This window comes from Pelodiscus sinensis, chromosome 2 (assembly GCF_049634645.1).
Source record: "Pelodiscus sinensis isolate JC-2024 chromosome 2, ASM4963464v1, whole genome shotgun sequence".
NCBI classification, from domain to species: Eukaryota; Metazoa; Chordata; order Testudines; family Trionychidae; genus Pelodiscus; species Pelodiscus sinensis.
The window spans coordinates 108,885,657-108,906,488 of NC_134712.1; the positions used below are offsets into that span (position 1 = coordinate 108,885,657).

A 20,832-nucleotide genomic window follows, 5' to 3' on the forward strand; every position below is an offset into this window, starting at 1 on the left:
CCTTATGATCAAGTCATATCTGAACTTATAAAAGAACGGTTAGTTACTTGTAACTGTTGTTCTTCGAGATGTGTTGCTCATGTCCATTCGAAGTAGGTGTGTGCGCACCGCGTGCACCGCGTCTTCTGGAGCATTTTCCCTAGCGGTACCCGTAGTGCCGGCAGGGCGCCCCCTGGAGTGGCGCCGCCATGGCAGGGCATAAGTACCCCTTCTGGCGCTGCCCCACCTCAGTTCCTTCTTGCCGGACACTCCGACGAAGGGGAGGCAGGGTGGGAGTCGAATGGACATGAGCAACACATCTCGAAGAACAACAGTTACAGGTAAGTAACCGTTCTTTTCTTCTTCGAGTGGTTGCTCATGTCCATTCGAAGTAGGTGACTACCAAGCTAACCCCACAGAGGAGGGGTAGGAGCAGTCATACCACCAGAGTCATGAAGGACGGTGAACAATAAACAGATTTATCTGAACAATCCAACACTGATAAGGCACATATTAAGAACAAATTAAGAACAACCGGATATATATATTTACATATTTACATCACAGATTCGAGGACTGCAGAGCCCACCCTTGCATCCTCCTTGGCCTGCTGAGGTAGCACATAGTGTGTTGCAAACATGTGAAGGGAAGACCAAGTGACTGCCCTGCAAATTTCTGTGATTGGTACCTGGGCACCAAAGGCCACCGAGGACGCCTGCGCCCTGGTAGAGTGTGCCTTCACCCTGGGTGGGGTTTTACCAGCCAGTTGATAACATTCTATGATGCATTGCACCACCCATATTGATAGCCTTTGTGTCAAAATAGGCGACCCTTTCACCCTGTCCCCAAACGCAATAAACAATTGTTGTGATTTACGGAACGGCTTGGTCCTATCAATGTAGAATGCCAGCGCCCGCTTGGTGTCCAGGGAGTGCAGCACCCACTCCTTAGAGGAGGCGTGAGGTTTTGGGGAAAAAACCGGGAGATAAAACTCCTGGGACAGGTGGAATGGTGATACCACCTTCGGGAGGAAGGCTGGATGAGGCTGTAGCCTTACATTGTTATGAGAAAAAACAAGGTAAGGCGGGTCTATAGTTAGCGCCCTTAGTTCTGACACCCTTCGAGCCGATGTAAGGGCCATGATGAAAGCAACCTTCAATGAAAGGTGCAGCAGGGAACACATGGCCAGCGGTTCAAAGGGAGGTAGCATAAGCCTGTGGAGGACCACGTTAAGGTCCTAGGCGGGAAGCGGGGCCCTCACCGAGGGGTACAGCTTTTCCAGGCCAGTAAGAAACCTTTTAACCACCGGGTTAGAAAAAAGGGAGACTCCTGCCATACCAACGTGGAAGGCGGAGAGAGATGCCACATGGATTTTGACAGAAGAAAAAGATAGGTAGTCAAGAATAGTTGTAATAGGAGCTGAGGACGGGTGTACTCCTCTCCGGGATGCCCAAGACGAGAAGCGCCACCACTTGGTAGCGTCCGACCATCTAGTAGAGGGTTTCCTGCTACTGAGGAGAACCATCTGAACCTCTTAGGAACATTCCCTTTCAGGTTGGTTCAACCACGGATAAACCATGCCGTTAGGTGGAGAGACTGGAGATCCGGGTGAACCATGATCCCCTTGCCCCAGGGTTGAGTTAGCAGATCCCGGACTAGAGGGAGTGCTATTGGGTCCTGGATAAGCATGTCCACTAGGATGGGGAACCAGAACTGTCTGGGCCACCTGGGGGCTATGAGAATGATCGAGGACCGAAAGGTCCTCGCCCTGGTCAGTACCCTGGAAATTAGGGGGAACGGGGGAAAGGCATAGAGAATGCCCTCTGGCCACATGGTCGTCAGGGCATCCTCCAGGGAATATTTCCCCAGCCCCAGCAGGGAACAGTAGTTCCTGCACTTGGCATTGCTTGCCGAGGTGAACAGGTCTAGGCGGGGATAACCCCACCTGCAGAAAACCTGGTGGAGAGCAGAGTCCTTGAGGGTCCACTCGTGGGCTCCAAAGGATCTGCTCAGCGTGTCCGCTAGCAGGTTTTTGTACCCCGGGAGGTATTCCGCTTGAGGTGAGATACTGTGCGTGACACACAAGTGCCAAAGTTGCAGGGCTTCTTTGCAGAGGGGAGGCGACCGCACCCCACGCACAACCGCCGCTGTGTTGTCCATACGAACCAGGATCGAACGGTGGCTGAGCCTTGGCAGGAAGGCTTCGCAGGCTCTCCTCACCTCCCACTCTCTTAGTCGGAGGAGAGTGAGACCGGTGCCGAGATCTCGATGCCGACGCATGGTGCCAGTGAGGAGCCTCCCATGTGGAGGCTGGTGCGCTGTGCACCGCAGGCTGTTCTAGTGGCACCGGTTGAAGCGCTGTCTCCACGAGGAGAAGCTTCAGGTGGGAAACCCTTTCTTTTCTGCTACGGGGCTTGAAGGACTTGCAGATCTTACAGGCAATAGCCAGATGAGCCTCACCCAAGCACTTAAGACAACTGTTGTGTGGGTCGCCCCTGGGCATAAACTTCCCGCAGTCAGCACACGTCTTGAAGCCTTGCGGCCCTGGCATTCCTTACCCCCAAGGGGGAAGGAACAAAACAAAGAACCTAACTATCTAACTGCAAGAACTATTTACAAACCAATGTGAGAACGGGAACCATTAACTAACTAAGAGACTGAGAGATATAGAGACGCTCCAACGACCGTCACTGCGGTAAGAAGGAACTGAGGTGGGGCAGCGCCGGCAGGGGTACTTATGCCCTGCCATGGTGGCGCCACTCCAGGGGGTGCCCTGCCAGCGCTACGGGTACCGCTAGGGAAAACGCTCCGGAAGACGCGGTGCACGTGGTGCGCACACACCTACTTCGAATGGACATGAGCAACCACTCGAAGAAGAACAAAATTTCCTCTCCACCTTATTTCAACCTTTCCAGTTCTCTTTCCTCTTCACTCCATTTCCTCTCTCTGCTTGTCTCCCTTTCCCCTGGGTTTGCACACACACATTCTCTCTCACACACAGAGGCAATCAGAACTTGATTTGAACAAGTCAAGAAATACCACATCACACGCGTGACATTTCAGAATTGCATAGCGATCTTTAACTTCCATGGGAATTCACAAAGGCCTCTGGATCAGCTGATTCCTCTGTTACTGGGCAATGTTTTTCAGTACCCTTGAGGCAGACATAGCAGAGGCAGGGTGAGCGTTCAGAGGAAATTAACTTCCTCAATGAAACAGTGGAAGACCACCATCTGTAAGTCTGCTATTAAGTAACAAATTTGACGTGTGATTTTTACCACAACATTGCCAAACTACAAATACTTCATCCTTATTGTTATTATGTGAGATTGTATTATGTTATACTGGGTTTTATTTATATATTTTTGGTACTGTCTCTCAGTGGACTATTTCCATACATCATATGTGTCTTGTGATATCTGCAATGTATTATCCCCATTGCTTCAAATCAGATTTTCCAGTTGCTGTGATATAGAAAGTGCTCTGAGGTGTGCTGCAGAATGAAAAGAATATAAAACACAGCACAGCAGTATCCTTCTATAGCTACAGTCTTGCTGAGGAGCATGTTAATGAAGTATATGTTGGTTATGGATTAAAGACAGCCTTGCGAACACAATGTCTTCTTTACATTACAGATCTCAACACAGTGTCTAACTGCCCCTTACTCAGATATGTGAGGATAAAGAACAGATGACAAAAAAAGAATGGACGTGTGTTGGAAAGAGATTCCCCTTGTTTGTTTTCTAGCTGAATCCTTTTAGTTCTTAGCTAAAGATAGAGAAAGGCTGGGAGTCATGGTTCCCTGGTGCTACTTTTGATGGGTTTTGAAGGACATTTTGAGCACGGCAATGCTTAGACACCGCTTCGCAAGTATAAGTGTGCGGCGGGGCACAGCACGCTCCAAGTATTGTTGCAGAAGGGATGGTACAGGTTGGACCTTCCTGAACCAGCACCGTCATGGCCTGACCAGCCCCGAAGGAGGAAGTTTGCTGGATCAAGGAAGTCATTCCCCCTGCCTGACTCCCCTTCCCCTGGGCCAGAGGGCTCCTATACCCTCAGCCAGCCATGGGGCTGCTGGGGCTCCACTGCCTCAAGGCTGCCAGACTCCACTACTCCGGGGATGCTGGAGCTCTGCTGCTCCAGAGTATGGACGTTAAAATGCGGTTAATTTACTAGATGAGTAGTTGATGGACTTTCCATTGACTACTTGACTAGTTGATAGGAACTTCCGCATTCCTCCTTTGAAATGTACAAGAGCCCTCACTGGGGCTCTTGTACTTTTCAAAGGAGGAATTCGGAACTCTGTGTGCAGCCCAGGGCCAGCGGGAAGTCCCACTGACTCCAGGTTGCATGGGAGCCAGCTTTGAAGTGTACAAGAGTCCCCGGCGGGGGCTCTTGTGTATTTCAAAGCGGAAGCGCCTGCATGGAACCCGGGGTCAGCGCGGGACTTTGATTCAAAGTCCCCCACTGACCCTATGAAGTGCTGCTGATTTGAAATGCTTCACAGAGCCCGGGATCAGCTGGGGAGTCCCCAGCTGACCGCAGACTCCATGCGTGGCAGCACTGCATAACTGATCATGGGATCAGCTATGTGGCACTACTGCTTTTGAATTACCCCTTTCTTCTCCCCTTTGCTGCCTCTATCTGATAGAGGCAGGAAGGGGTGTGTGTGTGTGTGTGGGGGGGTGGAATAGACTAGTCAACTGATTATCCAATAAGCTTTTGCTTATCGGATAGTCGACTAGTCCTTAACATCTCTACTCCAGAGTCACCGTGGTTCCGCTGCCCCAGGGCTCCACTGCTCCAGAGTTCCCAGGACTCTGGTAATCTGTGGCCGCCGGGGCTCCGCTGGTCTGGGGCTGCCAGGGCTCAGTTGCTCTGGAGTAACTGTGGCTCTTTTTTCTGGGGCCGCTGGAGCTCCGCTACCAGCCCCATGGCCACTGGTACGCCGCAGCTCCCCCTGCTCCGAATTGGGGCTCTCAGGTCCTAGGGCTCTCCGATCCAGCATCATGGATGTTGCTGGTCCAAAGAGTCCCCCACCATAAAGGTTCAATCTGTAATTTACATTTGTTCCCTGCAGACCTTATGTGTACTTGGCCAAAATGCCTACAGGAATTATGAGCCATTGTCTGGAAGATGGAGTGGCACTCCCCTGGCCTGCCCTCCCGAGGGCAGCATTTGCATATACCACACAATGCTGTAACAACACTACTCTGAGGATGATGTTATGGCAGACATGGAGCTGATGTGTCATGAGATGGTATCTCAGTATTAATAACATCTCAGTATTAAATACATCTCAGTATTAATAACATCATTGACATGGTATGTGTGCTGGTGGGGAAGGGGAAGTTATGGCATACTGGGTTAGCAGAATATTCTGTGTTGATCTATCTTAACACTGTGGGAGAGCAAACAAGATAGCAACACAATAATCAAGATAAAGACACCTCAACACACACTTGAAAGACAATGGGTCAGTTACTAGCATCAAGATTCCTGTCTGCCTTCTCTAGTAAGGCTTTGCCTACACTTCAAAGTTGAAAGTTCAGCTGTGACAGTGCTTTAAACTGTAAGTATGGCCATGGCCATGGCACAAGCTCTGGGAGAGGGCTCTCCCAGTGCTTTGTGTAAACTATCTGCACATACGTGTGTGTGTGTGTGTGTGTGTGTGTGTGTTTTCACACCCCTGAGCCAGAAAGTTACAGCACTGTGAAGAGCCAGTGTAGACTCAGTTGCAAGCTAGGAGGATCGAGATCAAAAGTTAAAAAGCCTCTCTCAGGGGGACCAGATATTTGTCTGCAGCTGTCCAGGGAGACAGCCATCTCAGAAAGATTTTTTTGGAGGGAGTCAAAAGTAACTGGGTCTCCCCAGATCCAGAGAATTAGGAAACCTGAGGAGAAAGCAAGATATGTGTAGTCTGGTTTACCGTTTTGAAGACACGTTCTCTCTGAAACACTTCTGCTTTAAAAATGATATTAAGGAAGCTGTCTGGTCACTGTTTATCACTGTCATTGACCCAGAGGGGAACTGAGTTGTAGGTTCTAAACCTAAGTGCAGCCTGTTGAGATAATCCATGATTACGATGGCTGCTACCCAGGGCTCCATCTGAGAGTGGGAAAATAGTGTGATTCCATCTGGAGCCAGGTGATAGCTGAAGGCCTGAGAGCTGATGGGGGGAGAAAAGGTGCGGAGAGGTGCACTCAAAGAAACCAGGAGGGTCTAGACCAGGAGTGGGGAACCTTTTTAAGGCCGGGGGCCACCGACCCAAAGAAAAATTAGTTGAGGGCCACACACAAGTGAGAAGCAAAAAACAAAAGCAAAACAAAAAAACACCAAATCCTCACTATTGTGGCCCCTGACTAAGAAGGAGAAAGACACTGCCCACAATCTTCTCACACACCAGAGACTAGGGGGACCTAGGCTAGTAGATTTTGTGTGCTCCAGCTCCATGGGGGGATAGGGGAAGGGGGCTGGAGCACTAGCTCAGGCTCTCAAATGCTGAGGGGGTGCACTGAGCCTCAGAGACCAGATCCAGGCAAGCTGTAGGTCCTTAGTCCACCCCTGGGCTAGAGCCACAGTTCAACTGGTAAATGTGACAATTCTAATTTTGCTTATATTACCATATACTGGCCCAGTGACACTTACATTGCCTTACTGTGCAGCTGGGGGGGGGGGGGGCTGAGCAAAAAATAAACAATAGAAGGCATAGGTGAGCAGATGAGCATGCCTAATAAAGAAGTTTCCAAATATAACATTCAAACTTTTTTTTAAACTGTGTATTTCAAAGCGCCACATGCTTGGATGGTGTAATCCAGCATAGCTCCATGAAAGTCAATGGAAATATGATATACAGCAGCTGATGAACTGGTCTACAGTGCTGAGTTTCTCCCCTCATCTCATGGGTACTACAAACCAAAGGACAGTGTCTTGTTTTACTACTAAATATTAGAATAGCTCCTAATTTGGCTACAGGGAGGATTCCATATAGCCACTTGCTGGTACTGCTGCTTCTGAATTGATGGGTCCTAGAGTATGGTCCCATGGCTAATGTGAGTGACTGGGATTCAAGAGCCCTGGGTTTCTTCCTGCTTTTATCACACACTATTTTGTGGCCTTGGGAAAATTGCTTTATGTCTGAGAACCTCAGTTTCCTAATCTGTAAAATGGGTATAAGGTTACTATTTGTGTGAAGCACTATTAAATGTTTTCAGTGTTCAGAGATCAAGTTCTCAGTACGCTGGCCCATATGCTTCTTTTTTAATTAACACTCTCTTTTTAGATTTAAATTCTGATCTGCCAAATGCTGCAGCCAACGATCTCTCCTTAACTAAGTACAGTGAAGAATGTACATAATACTGAAGTATCCTAATCAATGTTCTAGAGTGAAAATGATTTGACCCCATTCATTGCTGACAATGGTAAATATCTGCTAAACTTTTATTCCGTATTTTATATTTGTTCTGCAAATAATGTGTATAATTTAATTGGCTGGTTATTTGAAACCTTTGGGACTCAAATTCTTCAGAAATATTATTAAACTTGCCAACTGCAATCATAATCTGCATCACAGTTCTTCCCTGAGGACTATAAATCCTGTATGCCTTTAATTTTGCTTGAGATTTGCTTCATTATGTGACAACAAAGGATGGACGCAATAATGAGGTTTTTGAAATCTTATTTATACAACAGAAAAAATGGACTTGAGTTTCCTGAAAATTACTCTCCAACCCATAGAAATGCCACATTTTTGCACACTGAACTTGAGACATTCCTATCCAAATAAATATAATATCTATCATCTTACAAGCTATCCATACATAGCTTGGATTTATACTCAGATATTTTATATTTAGACATAAGACCCTTTCTGGATTTTTACTGTTAAGACCTAGATCTCTGTCTAGTGTTTTAGCATTCATGGCTTATTATGTCTGGAGCCTGACCAAGGAAGTATTTTTCTCCCCAAGTTTCTTAACTTACTTTTAAATCTATTCAGCAGAGGGAGATGCAAAACTCCAACCATAAGACAACATTCACTAATATTAAATGGTGACAAATTCCAAACCAATAAAAAAAAATATTTTTTCCACACAGCATGAAATTATTCCATGGAACTCATAGCCACAGGATGTTATGGAGGCCCAAAACATACAAAGATTTTTTAAAAAAATGGATATTATATCTAAAAACAAGTTTTCAACGTTGTAATAGTTAAAGTCAATATACATTCTGGTGAGATATTAAACCATACACTTGAAGGTTAAGACAATCTCCAACTAAAGGGATTATAAGTAGGGTTGCAAGATGGTTGAAACAAAAATACTGAATTACAAACCCCCCCCCCAACCCCCCCAAAAAAAACACTGGGAAAAAATTCTGTTAAGGGGAAAAAAAAAAAAAAAAAAAGAGGGCGAGGGAGACCAAAGTTGTTGAGCAAAAAAAAAGACTCCAAGACCATTTTGTACCAGCAGCCTTGCAGAACCAGGTAAGAATGGGGTTGAGGGCTGGGGCTGCTTGAGGGGGGTGAAAGGCAAGTTGCTTCTCAGTTTAAATCTCTGTGGTAATCACAGAGATAGGATCACCGTAGTCATACAAAAAAATACTGGACATGCTTCATGGGGGGAAGGAGGGAGGGACTGGCTGAGAGGGGAGCGGTGCTGGCTGGGAAAGGGGAGTGGGGTGGGCAGGAAACAGCTAGTGTTCCTGGGGGAGCTTAGGAGGAGGAGGAGGAGGAGGGGAGAACTGGCCGCTGGGAACAGGACTGACCCGGGCTGTGCAGATCTCAGGGTGCTCTCGTTCCACGCAAGTCAGTCCGGCTGCAGCTCCACCATGCGCTTGACCAGCACGCAGGAGCATGGTCTGCCCCTCCTCCTCCTCCTCCTCCTCCTCACATGCAACCAAGGCTCCCTGCGCTGATCGCGCCCCACCTCCCAGTCACTCCTCCCGTCCCTGCCAGGCTTCCGTCCGGCACCCAGCCGGAAAACCAGGAAATACCGGACATTGAACATGTCCAGTATTTTCTGGATTTTTTTTACTGGACAGAGGGCCCAAAAACTGGACCGTCCAGTAGAAAACCGGACACCTGGCAACCCTAAATTTATAAGGATACCCAATGTGGGGAGGTACATAATCTTACAGCTGCCTAATGTAAGGTTTCATGTACTTTTCTCTGAAGCATTTGGTATGGGAGACAGGATACAGAATTAGATGAGCCTTGGTTAGATTCAGCATGGCATACTATGTTCCTATATGCAAGTTAGGAGCCAGTAGAAATAACCTGACGTGTGGTCACAACACAGAGTTTCACTGACAGAAACTCCCAAGTACTGTATGTGATAAATCAGATGTTGCATCTAGATATGCACTGCTCTTCCTCTTCTGACATTTCTATTCTTAGCTCACTATCAATTTGGATATTTTTGTGCACACACACTACACCAAGCTGGAGAGTTGAACATTTTCATTCATAAAGCATTTTTACGGCCTACTCCTGCATAATACTGCTGCCAGGTCCCCAAAGGCCATTTGGAGCATTAGATTTAATATAGAAAGCACAGGTCAAAAGTATACAGGGAAAGCCCTTGAACATCTCACATTTCGCCCAGGAACACTAGCTATTCTGAATGCAACTAATTGCTGAGAGCAAGAGAGGTAATACAGTCTATCCTTCATGTTCATCAATCCCCTCTCTACCCCAGCCCACATCTAGCATGGCAAACGTAGGATCAAGTGGAGAGGAATAACATTATAGATGTGAAAGAGTCTGCGCAAGGAGAAATCCTGTCCAAGCCTGACCCAGTCAAATCAGGTTGTGTGTGACAGGCATGTGTATTGCTGGATGGAAATATATTTATCTGCCCCAAAGTTAACTCAGTTGGGAGCAGGCCCATCGACGGGGGTGGAGGGGCAATTGCTCAAGGGCCTAGGCCATTTAAAAAAGCCTGAGGCCTCCAGCCACACAGGAATGATTCAATTGCTGCCTGGCTGATTAGCAGAGCACAACTGGCAGCATGGGCTCAGATGCCTGTCCCCAGGTGTTGCTCTCTCCTGCAGCAGCTGCTCCAGGGTCCTTTATCTTAGCTGTGAAGTGTGGGGGTTGGGGGAAAGGGAAGTGCTGCTGTCAGGGTGTCCCCCTACCTCTGTACCTCATCTCTTACAAGGAGAGGGTATAGACACAGCCATCCAGGAGGACTCGCGTCGGAGAGAGCTTACTGTGTGCAGTCTAGAGCAGGGCTGGGCAATAATTTTTGTAGGGGGGCCACTTCACCAATGTTGGTAGTGGTGGTGGGCTGGTCCCAGAAGGGGAGGGGCCTTAAGTAGGAGGGGTGGGGCGCCGGATGGAAGGGGTGGCTCCTCCTAGGCACCACGTGCTGTGGGAGAGGAGACGTTGCTCGCTCCTCTGTGGGGTGAGGGAGCACGAGAGGTCTCTCTCCCCGGACCCCACCCTGTCGGGGGCACATGGCACCCCAAGAACTGCCAGCCATTTTGAACAGCTAGCAGTTCCCTCTGGGCGCTGCGCACCCCTGGCGGGAGGACGAGACTTTGTGCGCTCCCCCGCTCCAGGTCCCAATTGGCCAGGGGTAGGGAGCGCATGAACTCTCCTGCCCCTGCCCAGCCAAGGCGCATGATGCCTAGAGGGACCCACCAGCTGTTAGAAACAGCTGGCCGTTCCCTCTGGTGCCGTGTTCCCCTGGTGGGCAGGGAGATGAGACTTCGTACTCTCCACTGCCCCTGAGTCTTGAATGGCCTGGAGGTGGAGGCATGGCAGGGTAGGCTATGGGCTGAATCAAATAGTTTGATGGGCCGTATCTTGCCCATCCCGGTCTAGGATGAACAGTGCGAGTGCCTGCGTGCCTTACTTGATTTCCCCAGCAGCCAGCTCATACTCTCTGCCACACACACAGCCCCCCCCACCGCAGCTCTCTGTCTCTATCACACACACACTCTTTCTCTCTCTTCCACACTCATCTCCCAACACATACTTTTATTATTGTTATTACTTCTCAGTGTGTTATTTTAAAGTGTGTTATTTTAGTGTGTAGTGTTAGTCTATACATTTTGTAATTTTTATTTCTCTTATACTTTACATTTAACTCTTCGAGCAGTGAGTTTTAAAATGCCCAACCTATCATGGTTGGAGTAATTATCCCAATGGTAACTTTTAAAAATATACATATTATAGCAAGGTTTTTTTTTTTTGTTCCACTGGTGGTGCACATCCACACACACCGCAGTGCACATAAAATGTATTGCTCATGATATGAGAAAAAAGAGAGACCATGCCAGCAGCACCGCTGGCAGCAGTTCGCCAGGCACCAGCAGTGTAGGCGCAGCACCACCCACATGTCAGGCAGCCTGTGACATAGAGTGCCCATTGACTGTTCTGCTCTGGATCCCAGAATTGCTGTCAGGAGGCCTCGTTGGGATGGGGCTTCATGTCAGTCACTTAGTAGCACCAATAATCTCACAAAAGAGTACATACAGCAAGTGTGTTCCTAATGCTACCTTGCAGAGTATCCCAGAAGTGGCACCTTTTTTTGGGGAGTAGAAAATGAGCACCAATGCAAAAGCACCCATGTCCACTGGTCCTTCTGGGGCAAAGGACCCTGAGGGTGAGAAAAAGCTGTGTATGGGAAGTTATACCAAAGCAGAAGCAAAGCCTAGAGCTGTTGGTTTCTTCAGCCTGGTTGAGTGGCTTCTCTCACATAACAGCACTGTGAACAGAGGACCTTAAATCTCCATAGGCCAAGGATAAAAGTTGTATTTTACAGTCCACTCTCCCAGCAACCCATTGCTTGATTCGAATGTTAGAAAGTGTTTGGATCTTACCTTGTTAGCTTTGTTCCTATCTGCTGCCTCAGTTCAAGTCTCTCTTCATCAGTCTGCACTGGGAGGATGTTCTTTTCCTCCAGCTCTCGTTTGGAGGGCCTGTTGCTAAGTTTGATTGCTAAGGAATCCTTCCTGCAGATTTTCATTGCCAGAGAACCTATGGAAGAAAGGAGAGGTCTTGTCAAAGGAGATGTATGCCTTATACCATGTCATACAGCAGGCAAAGTAGCAGAAGTCAGGAGAGGATAAGCAGATTAATCTAATTAGACTAAAGTCTACACTACAGTGGCACTGTTTTGGCACTAAAGCTCTGCCGTTGCAGTGCTATAGTGTAGATGCTTCTTACAGGGAAGGAAGGGCTTTTCCCATTGATGTAATTGAACTGCAGCCCTTGGGGGTGGTAGCTAGGTTGACAGAGTTCTTCCATTGGGTTTAGGGTTGCCAGATGCTTTAACAAAAAATACCGAACTTCCCCCCTGCCTCCTCAAATGGGAAAAAATTCTGTTGAGAGAAAAAAAAGGAGGAGACCAAAAAAAAAAAAAAAAAACCACAAAACAAAACCTAGCATGGCCATTTTAAGAAATGCTTTGCTTTTGCGGCTTTTTGGCCCTAGCAGGTTGCGGGTGATCGCCCGCCATTTTGCCTCCCTGCACCAGGCCAGACAGCTCCCCTGCGGAACCTGGTAAGCACCCGGGATTTTTGCCTCCTGGCCGGGACAAAAATCAGAAAATACCGGACATTTTAAGTGTCTGGTATTTTCTGAATTTTTTTACCCAACAGGAGGTGAAAATACCGGACTGTCCGGTTCAATACTGGACAACTGGCAATCCTTCCCCCAAGCACATTTGCTAAAGAGCTGCTGGTGCAACACTAAACTGAGCCCTGCTCTCAGACCTGAAGAAGAGCTCTGCATATAGCTTGCTCTTACCAGTGCTCCCTGCCCATAGAAAGGAGCCTGGGTCACAAAGCACCTGAGTCCAGCTCAGCTCCACTCCCCACGGCCTTATTACACGGCTCAAAGCAGGCAGGGGTCAGGCCCTGTGTGGCTACCACCAAGAGCCACCAGCTGGGAATGACGTAGAGGCAGAAGAGCCTGCTGGGAATGATGGTAGAGGCAGAAGAGCCTGCTCTGCAAAGCAGAGAGGCAGACCCCAGGGCAATGCAATGGCAGAGTGGGAGGGGGAGCGGGACGGCCACGGGGAACTCTGAACTCAGGCAGCAGATGTGGGTAGGAAGGTGACTCCCCCATAGCCAGGTCTTTGGGTGGCCCAGTGGGAACAGGCAGAAATTCCACCCCAGTCAGTTTTGGCTGAGAGCCCATGGAAGGCACCTAAATGCAACCACAAAGCACCTGCGGGCTTCTCTCCTGGACTAGGGCTGCATGACGTGTTTGAACAGTGCTCAGGAGCACGGACAGGGCTTCTCCTCCTCCCCAAGGCATCACTCCTACGTCAGACGCAAGGAGATGCAACCAGCTGAGGGATCCCAGCGCGTATCGCAGCCCCGCCTCCCCAGCCGCTCCCCTCCCCTCCCCGGCCAGGCTTCCGTCGGGTGCCCAGATGGAAAAGCAGAAAATACCGGACATTGTACATGTCCAGTATTTTCTGAATTTTTTTTACGGGTCAGAGGGTGCAAAAAATGGACTATCCGGTTGAATACCGGACACCTGGCAACCCTAACTGGGTTAGCTGTTTCTACAGTGTGAGTTAGGTTGACCTAAGTATGTTGCACAGTGTGAGAAATTTTTCATAGCCCTGGGCACAGGCATCAACTTTCAAAAGTTCTGGGGGCATGTCCCCCCCCGGCCCTGCCTTCCATGAAAGCCTTATCCTTGCCTCACCTACGCCTACCCCACTCTATCCATGCCCTACCTCTTCCTGCCCAGTTCCTCCCATTACCCCAAAAGTATACCACATCCTTGCTCCTCCTCCCCAGCCTCCCGAACACTGCCAAATAGCTGATCACAGCTGCTCTGGACCACCCACAGAGTTGGTGCCTATGGCCCTGAATGATGTAACTAGGTTGATCTAATTTTTAGGGGTAATTTTAGATAAACTAGTATAAATCTGGAAAAAAAAGTATTAGCTTCAGAGGAATTACTTTCAGTTTATACCATGACAGAAGGTATAAAAGACAGAATTTGGTCCAACAGAGGAAAGTGAATAAGATGCAGATGTGACTATAGGGGTGTTTTTTGAACAATGATTAATTGCATCTGGGTCTTCCACTAGCATGGGGTGTCTGTGTCACATAACAGAATGGATATTTCATCCACAGCACCGGACTGGGTAGCAGGACCTGCCCATCTTGGGAAAGAAGGAGCAAGGCTTTTCTCGTAGCCACCTGACAATTTACACTTAAGGCTGGATCAAATGTGCTGTCCTTGAGCAGTGAGTATGTCTACACTTCAGCTGGGAGTGTGCCACCCAGCTTGAGTAGATAGGCTTGAGCTAGCATGCTAAAAACAGCATTGTGGCACTGTGGTATGAGTGGCAGCTCAGGCTACCTATTCATATCTCTCTGGGTCTGAGCCTGGCTGGCCAGCCTAAGTTGCCTCTCATTCTGCAGCACCCACACTACTATTTGTTCTGTGCTTACTGAAGGAGACCTAGTGCAGGCCTGTCTGTGTGGGCTGCAATGGCACCCATTTGGGAGGGCAGGGGAGAGGCTGGAGGGGGACTGAAAACCTCTCTCCAAGATTTTTGCACTTGCTTAAAACTAACTAAGCTGTGGGCACTGTGCATGGCCTAAGCGCTTTTAAGCGGAGATCCCATTCTCAATCAGTACGGCCGCTACCAGAGCGGTCTAGAGCACTGCCCTGGCAGTGTGGTTGCAATATTATTCAAATTTGGGCTGGCTGCCTCTCCGTGGCCAGATGAATTGGGATTGTGACTGGCACATGTGATATCCGTTCATGTACAGCACAGTGTAAGGGAATCTGATGACAGCTTGACTCATGTCAGCCCCAGCTCATACACCATGCGGGTAAAAGAGAGGAAGGCTCACTCATTGAGGGAGATGAGGGGTGTGGAGATGAAGGGGGACTTGAATGGGGTCCCTTGCAAGGACAGGAAGGGGAGCAGAGGTGCAACCAATCCCTTAACTATGATAGCGGGTCTAAAATTTAACTTAGAGTTGTCATTCGTGGGCCTGATTCTCTGCTGCTTTGCATCATGAGGAGTGAGAGTAGAATGATACCAAATGAGATGACAACATTTCACACATATTTTCTACAGATGTAAATTACTCTACAACGTGCAGGGTAGTGGAGAATCAGGTCCATGTTTTTAGAAGTAATTATACTTCTTAGTGTGGCTTATGGTTTTGGATTCATTGATTCTGAATTCATTGAACTGGACTAACTCAACAGAAATCAGCAAGGTTACATGGGTGTAAAAGTGCCATAAGCAAAGTCACATCCAGGCCCTTGTGTTTTAAATCGGTAAGGACAAAATAATTAAGAAACATGCGCGCAGCACACAGAGAGCTTAATGCTGCCCACCTTAATTATATCAGTCCTCAATGAGCTCAGTAGGTAAAGTGAGCAGAGTTGGTCCTCTGTGGATACATATTCTTACAAAAAAAGGGAGGGGGAACTGTGTAATTCTGATTTTAGCAAAAATGCTGAGTTTTCTCTATGTGAATAATTCACACTGTACAAAACAAAAATGCCAGTCAGTGCTGGAATGATCTATTTTAAAATCTACCACTGCCCTTTAAGGGTAGCATTTAAAAAAAAAAAAAAAAAAAAAAAAAGAGCACATATCCAGCAATAACCAGGGAAGCAATCCTGAAGTCCCTTCTAGTTTTTTATTCAATTCATACTTGGACGAAAGATCCAGGGCCAAATCCTGAGATTTTTAGTCAAAAATACTCATACCTGATTAAATGGGAGTCATATCTAAATAAGGATTGGCTAAAAATTAAGGCAAGATCTCAGGATCTGGCCTCATGTTTGTATTGTTTCAAAACTGCTCAGTGCTGGACTTACGCTGATCTTACTGAAGTTGCTGGAAAACTCCCATTGACTTCTTGACTTCACAACAACATGTTTAAAAATGTCTGCAAATATTCTAACATGACTTTGTTTTTATTAAATTGTAAAACACCTGACTCTCCTCTCATTATGCTGCTGTTACTCTGCTGTAATCCCCGCAGTTAGTCCTGATGTATGCCATTGCAAGTGACAAGAAAATCAGGTCCAAGATATCCAATTTGCTGTGTGACTTGAATATAAATACAACAAAACAAACACACACTACATGGCAATATGGAAGGATGAGTCTTACTTGTAAATAATGAGCTATCATCATCTTCATCTTCCTCCTCATCGTCTTCCTCTCTTGAGTAAAGGCAGGAAGAATCTTCATAGTCCGATTCATGAGGCACATTTTCTTTATCGTCATCGCATTCGATCACAACAGTTGGCACTTGTCTCATGTCTGAAAGGCCTCCAGGTCCTGTTTTTGTGACACTGTCACCCGGGTGTAAACCAGAGCTATTGGAAAAGGGGAATTAAAAGGAGAAATTAAGAAAATTAGAGAAAATTGCTCAGCAGGAGTCAGGGCTACTTCTCTGAAGTCAGGAGCATGAGACTCTGTTTATACTGTACTGTAGACATTTTTTTTTTAATAGGGAAAGATGAGAGGATTACAGTTACCAATAAGAATGAGTTAAAATCATGGTAAATAGAAGAAATTAAGTTAGGGTATGTCTAGACTACATGCCTCTGTCGCCAGAGGCATGTAAATTAGACTACCCGACATTGTCAATGAAGCGGGGATTTAAATATCCCCAGCTTCATTAAAATAAAAATGGCCGCCATGCTGTGCCGGCTCAGCTGATCGTCAGCACAGCGCGGCAGTCAAGATGCGGATTGGCCGAAAGGGAACGCATTTGTTGACCGTTCCTGTAAACCTCATTTCATGAGGCATAAGGGAGCGGTTGACAAAGGTGTTTCCTGTCGACTGATCCGCATCTTGACTGACGCGCTGTGCCGACGATCAGCTGAGCCGGCACAGAGCGGTGGCCATTTTTATTTTAATGAAGATGTGGATATTTAAATCCCGGCTCATTGACCATGTCGGGTAGTCTAATTTACATGCCTCTGGCGACAGAGGCATGTAGACTAGACATACCCGTACATTTATTATTAAGGAATTAAAGGATAACTCTGATTTAAAACCCAGTTGAGAAAGGACCTATTATTAAGGTTGCCTGACATTTCCCATTAGGCAACCCTGTTTGAAGCTGCTAATAACACTGACAAATGTTTTGGAATGACATTTTCCATGCTGAGTGTCTACCTGAGGCTGAATTTCTTTGGAAAATTTTGGTGAAATCAAGTCAGTTCTTTCTGAGAACGAGTTTAGGGAAAAACATGATTGCTTGCTAAAGTTAAAAAATTTTGGAGATCACTCCATTGAAAAGTTATAGAACCCCAATGCTTTGGAGCACAGATTGATAAATGGCAGGAGCTGCAGGCTGTGTGTCATGGGTGTGCCTTTAGCTATCTCTGTGAAAATCCACATAAACTGGGGCAAGTTACAGGAGGGAGTTTAGGACCATCTAAACAAAGAAATTGGGACTAGGAACCAGTGTGGAGAGAACCTAGGATTCCGAGATTTCACCATTCCTCTGCTGTCAGCAAGTATCTATGAAATTCACTGGCAAAGTGCATGTCTCACTCCTCTCCAGAGCTAGTTCTCATGAAGAATGAATGACAACCCACTACTGCTCCCTGTTACTCAGTGCCAATGGCAGAAGCTTGGGCAGTATATTTAAAGCAGGAACAAGCCAGATCTGGCCTGTGGCCTGCCTCCTGGGACCCTCAGGGCCGGGTGTTGGGGCAGTGTGCAAAGTCTCCCACCCTCTCCCACACGTGGAGCTGAGAGGCACATGGAGCATCCAGTGAATTTGAGTGTCCTGGGACTGAAGCAGGCAGGGAGCCTGCCTGAGGGTCCTGCTGGGTTACTGGCCAGGAGCTGCCTAGGTAAGCACCTCCTAGCCAGAGCCTGCATCTGGCACCTCATCCCCTTCAGCGCATCAACTCCCTGCCTCGTGTCACTACCCCCTCTGTCCGGGGTCACCACACAACCCTCTGTACCTCCCCTCTCACAGGTTGCAACTGCCTCCACGACCCTGCACCCCTCTCCTACACCTTTTCGGAGAAGGTCGGAATCTTCTGTGCCCGTACCCCCTACCAGATCCTGTGCCCTAAACCCCTACCCCAGATCACAGCTCTCTCCATCACCCAATCTCCCTCTCAGATTCCATCCTCTTCTGCACCCAAATTCCCTACCCTGATCTCCCTTCTGCACCCAACCTCCGCCCCAGACCCTGCACCCCCTTCATAGAAAAGTGTGGCCACTGACCACTTACCAAAATCCTAGAGTGGCCCCCCAAAATTATTGCCCATCCATGGTCTAAAGGTTCCAATTCCACTGATAGTTCATGTGGGAACCAATATCATGACACATGATGGAATTTCTATTTTTCCAGTTTGCTTTTTAAAAAGTCTAAAAAATTACCCAGAAAAAATGTAAACAGGACTTTATTAAAGTTGCAAAGTTAAATGCTTCAACTGTTAAGAAATGCCAGAATCAAGTTTGCAAGAGCAACCTTAATCTGGCCCTTTCTGCATACGCATTATGATCCAGTCTTTAATTACCTGATCACATACTATGTTTTCCTCAGAACCCCTGCCTCCTTCAGTGCATGAGATGGACCTGTTCTGGGGATGTGCCAGAGGTGTGTAATAAAGGAAGTTGTTGTCTCTGTGACAAATGAAGCAGAAGATGGAAGGGGTGCAGGGAATGAAGCTGGGAGAGAAAGGAGGAACTCACAGTCAAGGCAGTAGAATGCTGCTCTGGAGAACTAGACTCTATCTTACCTCAGACAGAGATTCCTATGTGATACTGTGCAAATAAATTACACTTTTCACAGGTGGTAACTAATTGCGTATTTCTCATTTTTTTGGGTCTCCAAATGAGGTCCCCAACATTTGGTTTGCAGAAGTTCTGAGCACTCACAGGTATAAGTCAATGACAGCTGTATGTTGAATATACCAAATTATATTTATTGCTGGACACTCTGAAAACTCAAGTTCTAGGGGTCTCAAATTGGGCACCCCAAATTAGTGGAAACTTTTGGCCTTAATTTCTTTATCTCAGGTCTCCATTAATAAAATGGGGCTAGTACCACTTCCTCATCTCTCAAAGGTATTATTTGATTTTATTGGAAGATTATAGATCATCTAATCTGAACTCCTACATAACATAGATGAAAGGATTTCCCTAAATTAATTGTTGCTTGAAGTAGTGCATACTTATAGCAAGACCTGCAATCACTAATGAGTCTAACAAAAAAAGTTGCAAAATTAATTATTCTCACTGTTAAAATGCTGGGCCTTATTTCTCATCTGAAGTTGTCTAGGATGAACATCCAGCCATAGGATCTTGTAATGCCTTTGTCTGGTAGAAGAAGCTTCTTATGAAAGGTTTCCCCCCCAAAAAAGTAGGTACTTACAAATCATGATCAAGTTACCTTATCTTTGTCAAGTTAAACAGATTGAGTGCCTGAAGTCTATCACCATAAGTCATATTTTATAACCCTTTAATTATTCCTGTGCTAAGGCTTTCCAATTTATCAACATCCTTCTTGATCTCTGGACACCAGAACCGGACAGAGAATTCCAGTCTCAGTCAACCAGTGTCAAATGCAGAGGAAATATAATCTCGCTCTTACTCGCTCTTTCCTGTTTATATATCTATGGTGTCAGAATTCTGGGCAAAGGTAGGTCGGATCAGTTCCCTGTAAGCTGTGTGCTGGATCCCAGAACTGAAGCCAGAGTCAGAGGCTTTACATCAGGGTCAAGAGTCAAGCTGAGCATCAGAGCCAGAGTCAGGAATCAAGCTGAGAGTCAATACCATATATCAAGATTCATTTTGATATTCCAGTGGGTCAACTGGGAGACAGACTCCAAGTTACAGTCAAGGTCAGTACTAGGCATTCAGGCAGCCAGGGCAGGTAGCTAGGAATCTGCACTGTTGCATGGACACTTCCTGGTATGCCCCAGGGATTTGTACAGGGACGAGCCAATTAGGAATTGCTAAAACCTCTGTCAGTCAGATCACTCAAGATGGAATTTCTCATGGCACTGAACATCTGTAGACTGTGAGCTGCAGGGAGTGGCCAGGCCCCAGGGCCTGGTGATTCTAGCAGCATCAGTGGCTGGAAGCCCTAGGAAGAATAACCATGGGATCGCCACATGGTGCACTGCAGAGCCCAGTGCCCCAACTAGCTCTGAAGGCTTGTGTAGAAGGGGAGAAGTGCTACACCATCTCGACACCACTGAGGGCTGGCTGCCCCAGCCCCACCCTTTCCACCTGAGGGTGCATGTAGCTGGGGGCCTCCCCAATGCCCACGGGTCTGGCAATCCTGGGGGGATTCAGTTGCCCAGTAGCCCTGCAGGCTTGGGCTCAACTCTTGCTGATCCTTACACAAAGATCACATTACCTCTCATAGAATCATAGAACTGGAAGAGACCTCAGAAGGTCATCAAGTCCAGCCCCCTGCTCTAGGCAGGACCAATCCCAACTAAATCAACCCGGCCAGGGCTTTGTCAAGCCGAGACTTAAACACCTCTAGGGATGGAGACTCCACTAGGGATGGAGACTCTCAGCTGACAAATGTTTGTGAAGCACTTGATATTACAGTGATGAGCACCACAGAAAAACCTGTGGGGAAAGTAATAATTCTGTCCTGTATTCAGAGCAGAGTTTGAACAAGGTGCAGAAAACAATTGCTAAGGTCACACATTAAACAATGAGGAGAAAACAAAGTATTGAATAGTTACTTATTAAGGAAGAACCCTCCATCCTGTGCACTGAATGAGGCAGGGTTTCTGTGGAAAAAAACAGTATATGATCATGCATTTAAAAGCTCAAAGAGTAAGAATGCACATACAATACTATTTCTAAGTGCTTGACTTAATCTCAGGAATAACCTTTGACATGGTGT

The 20,832-nt window shown here is 47.1% G+C and overlaps 1 protein-coding gene across 16 annotated transcripts in view; it reads right to left on the reverse strand.

Moving 5' to 3' along the window:
• Positions 1 to 20,832, reverse strand: part of PHACTR1 (phosphatase and actin regulator 1) — a 458,960-nt gene that overhangs the window by 57,193 nt on the left and 380,935 nt on the right. For 14 of the 16 annotated variants that reach the window (XR_012901644.1, XM_014581425.3, XM_006138762.4 and 11 more), the window contains 3 exons: positions 20,669 to 20,716; positions 16,101 to 16,309; positions 11,812 to 11,968 (listed from right to left, as the gene is read on the reverse strand). Coding sequence is in view for 15 of the 16 variants with exons in the window: in XM_014581425.3 (XP_014436911.1) it covers positions 11,812 to 11,968; positions 16,101 to 16,309; positions 20,669 to 20,716 (414 nt within the window). In the remaining variant the exon portion in view is untranslated. The remainder of the gene's footprint in view (positions 1 to 11,811; positions 11,969 to 16,100; positions 16,310 to 20,668; positions 20,717 to 20,832) is intronic. The other 2 variants (XM_075921243.1, XM_014581424.3) reach the window with 1 other exon arrangement.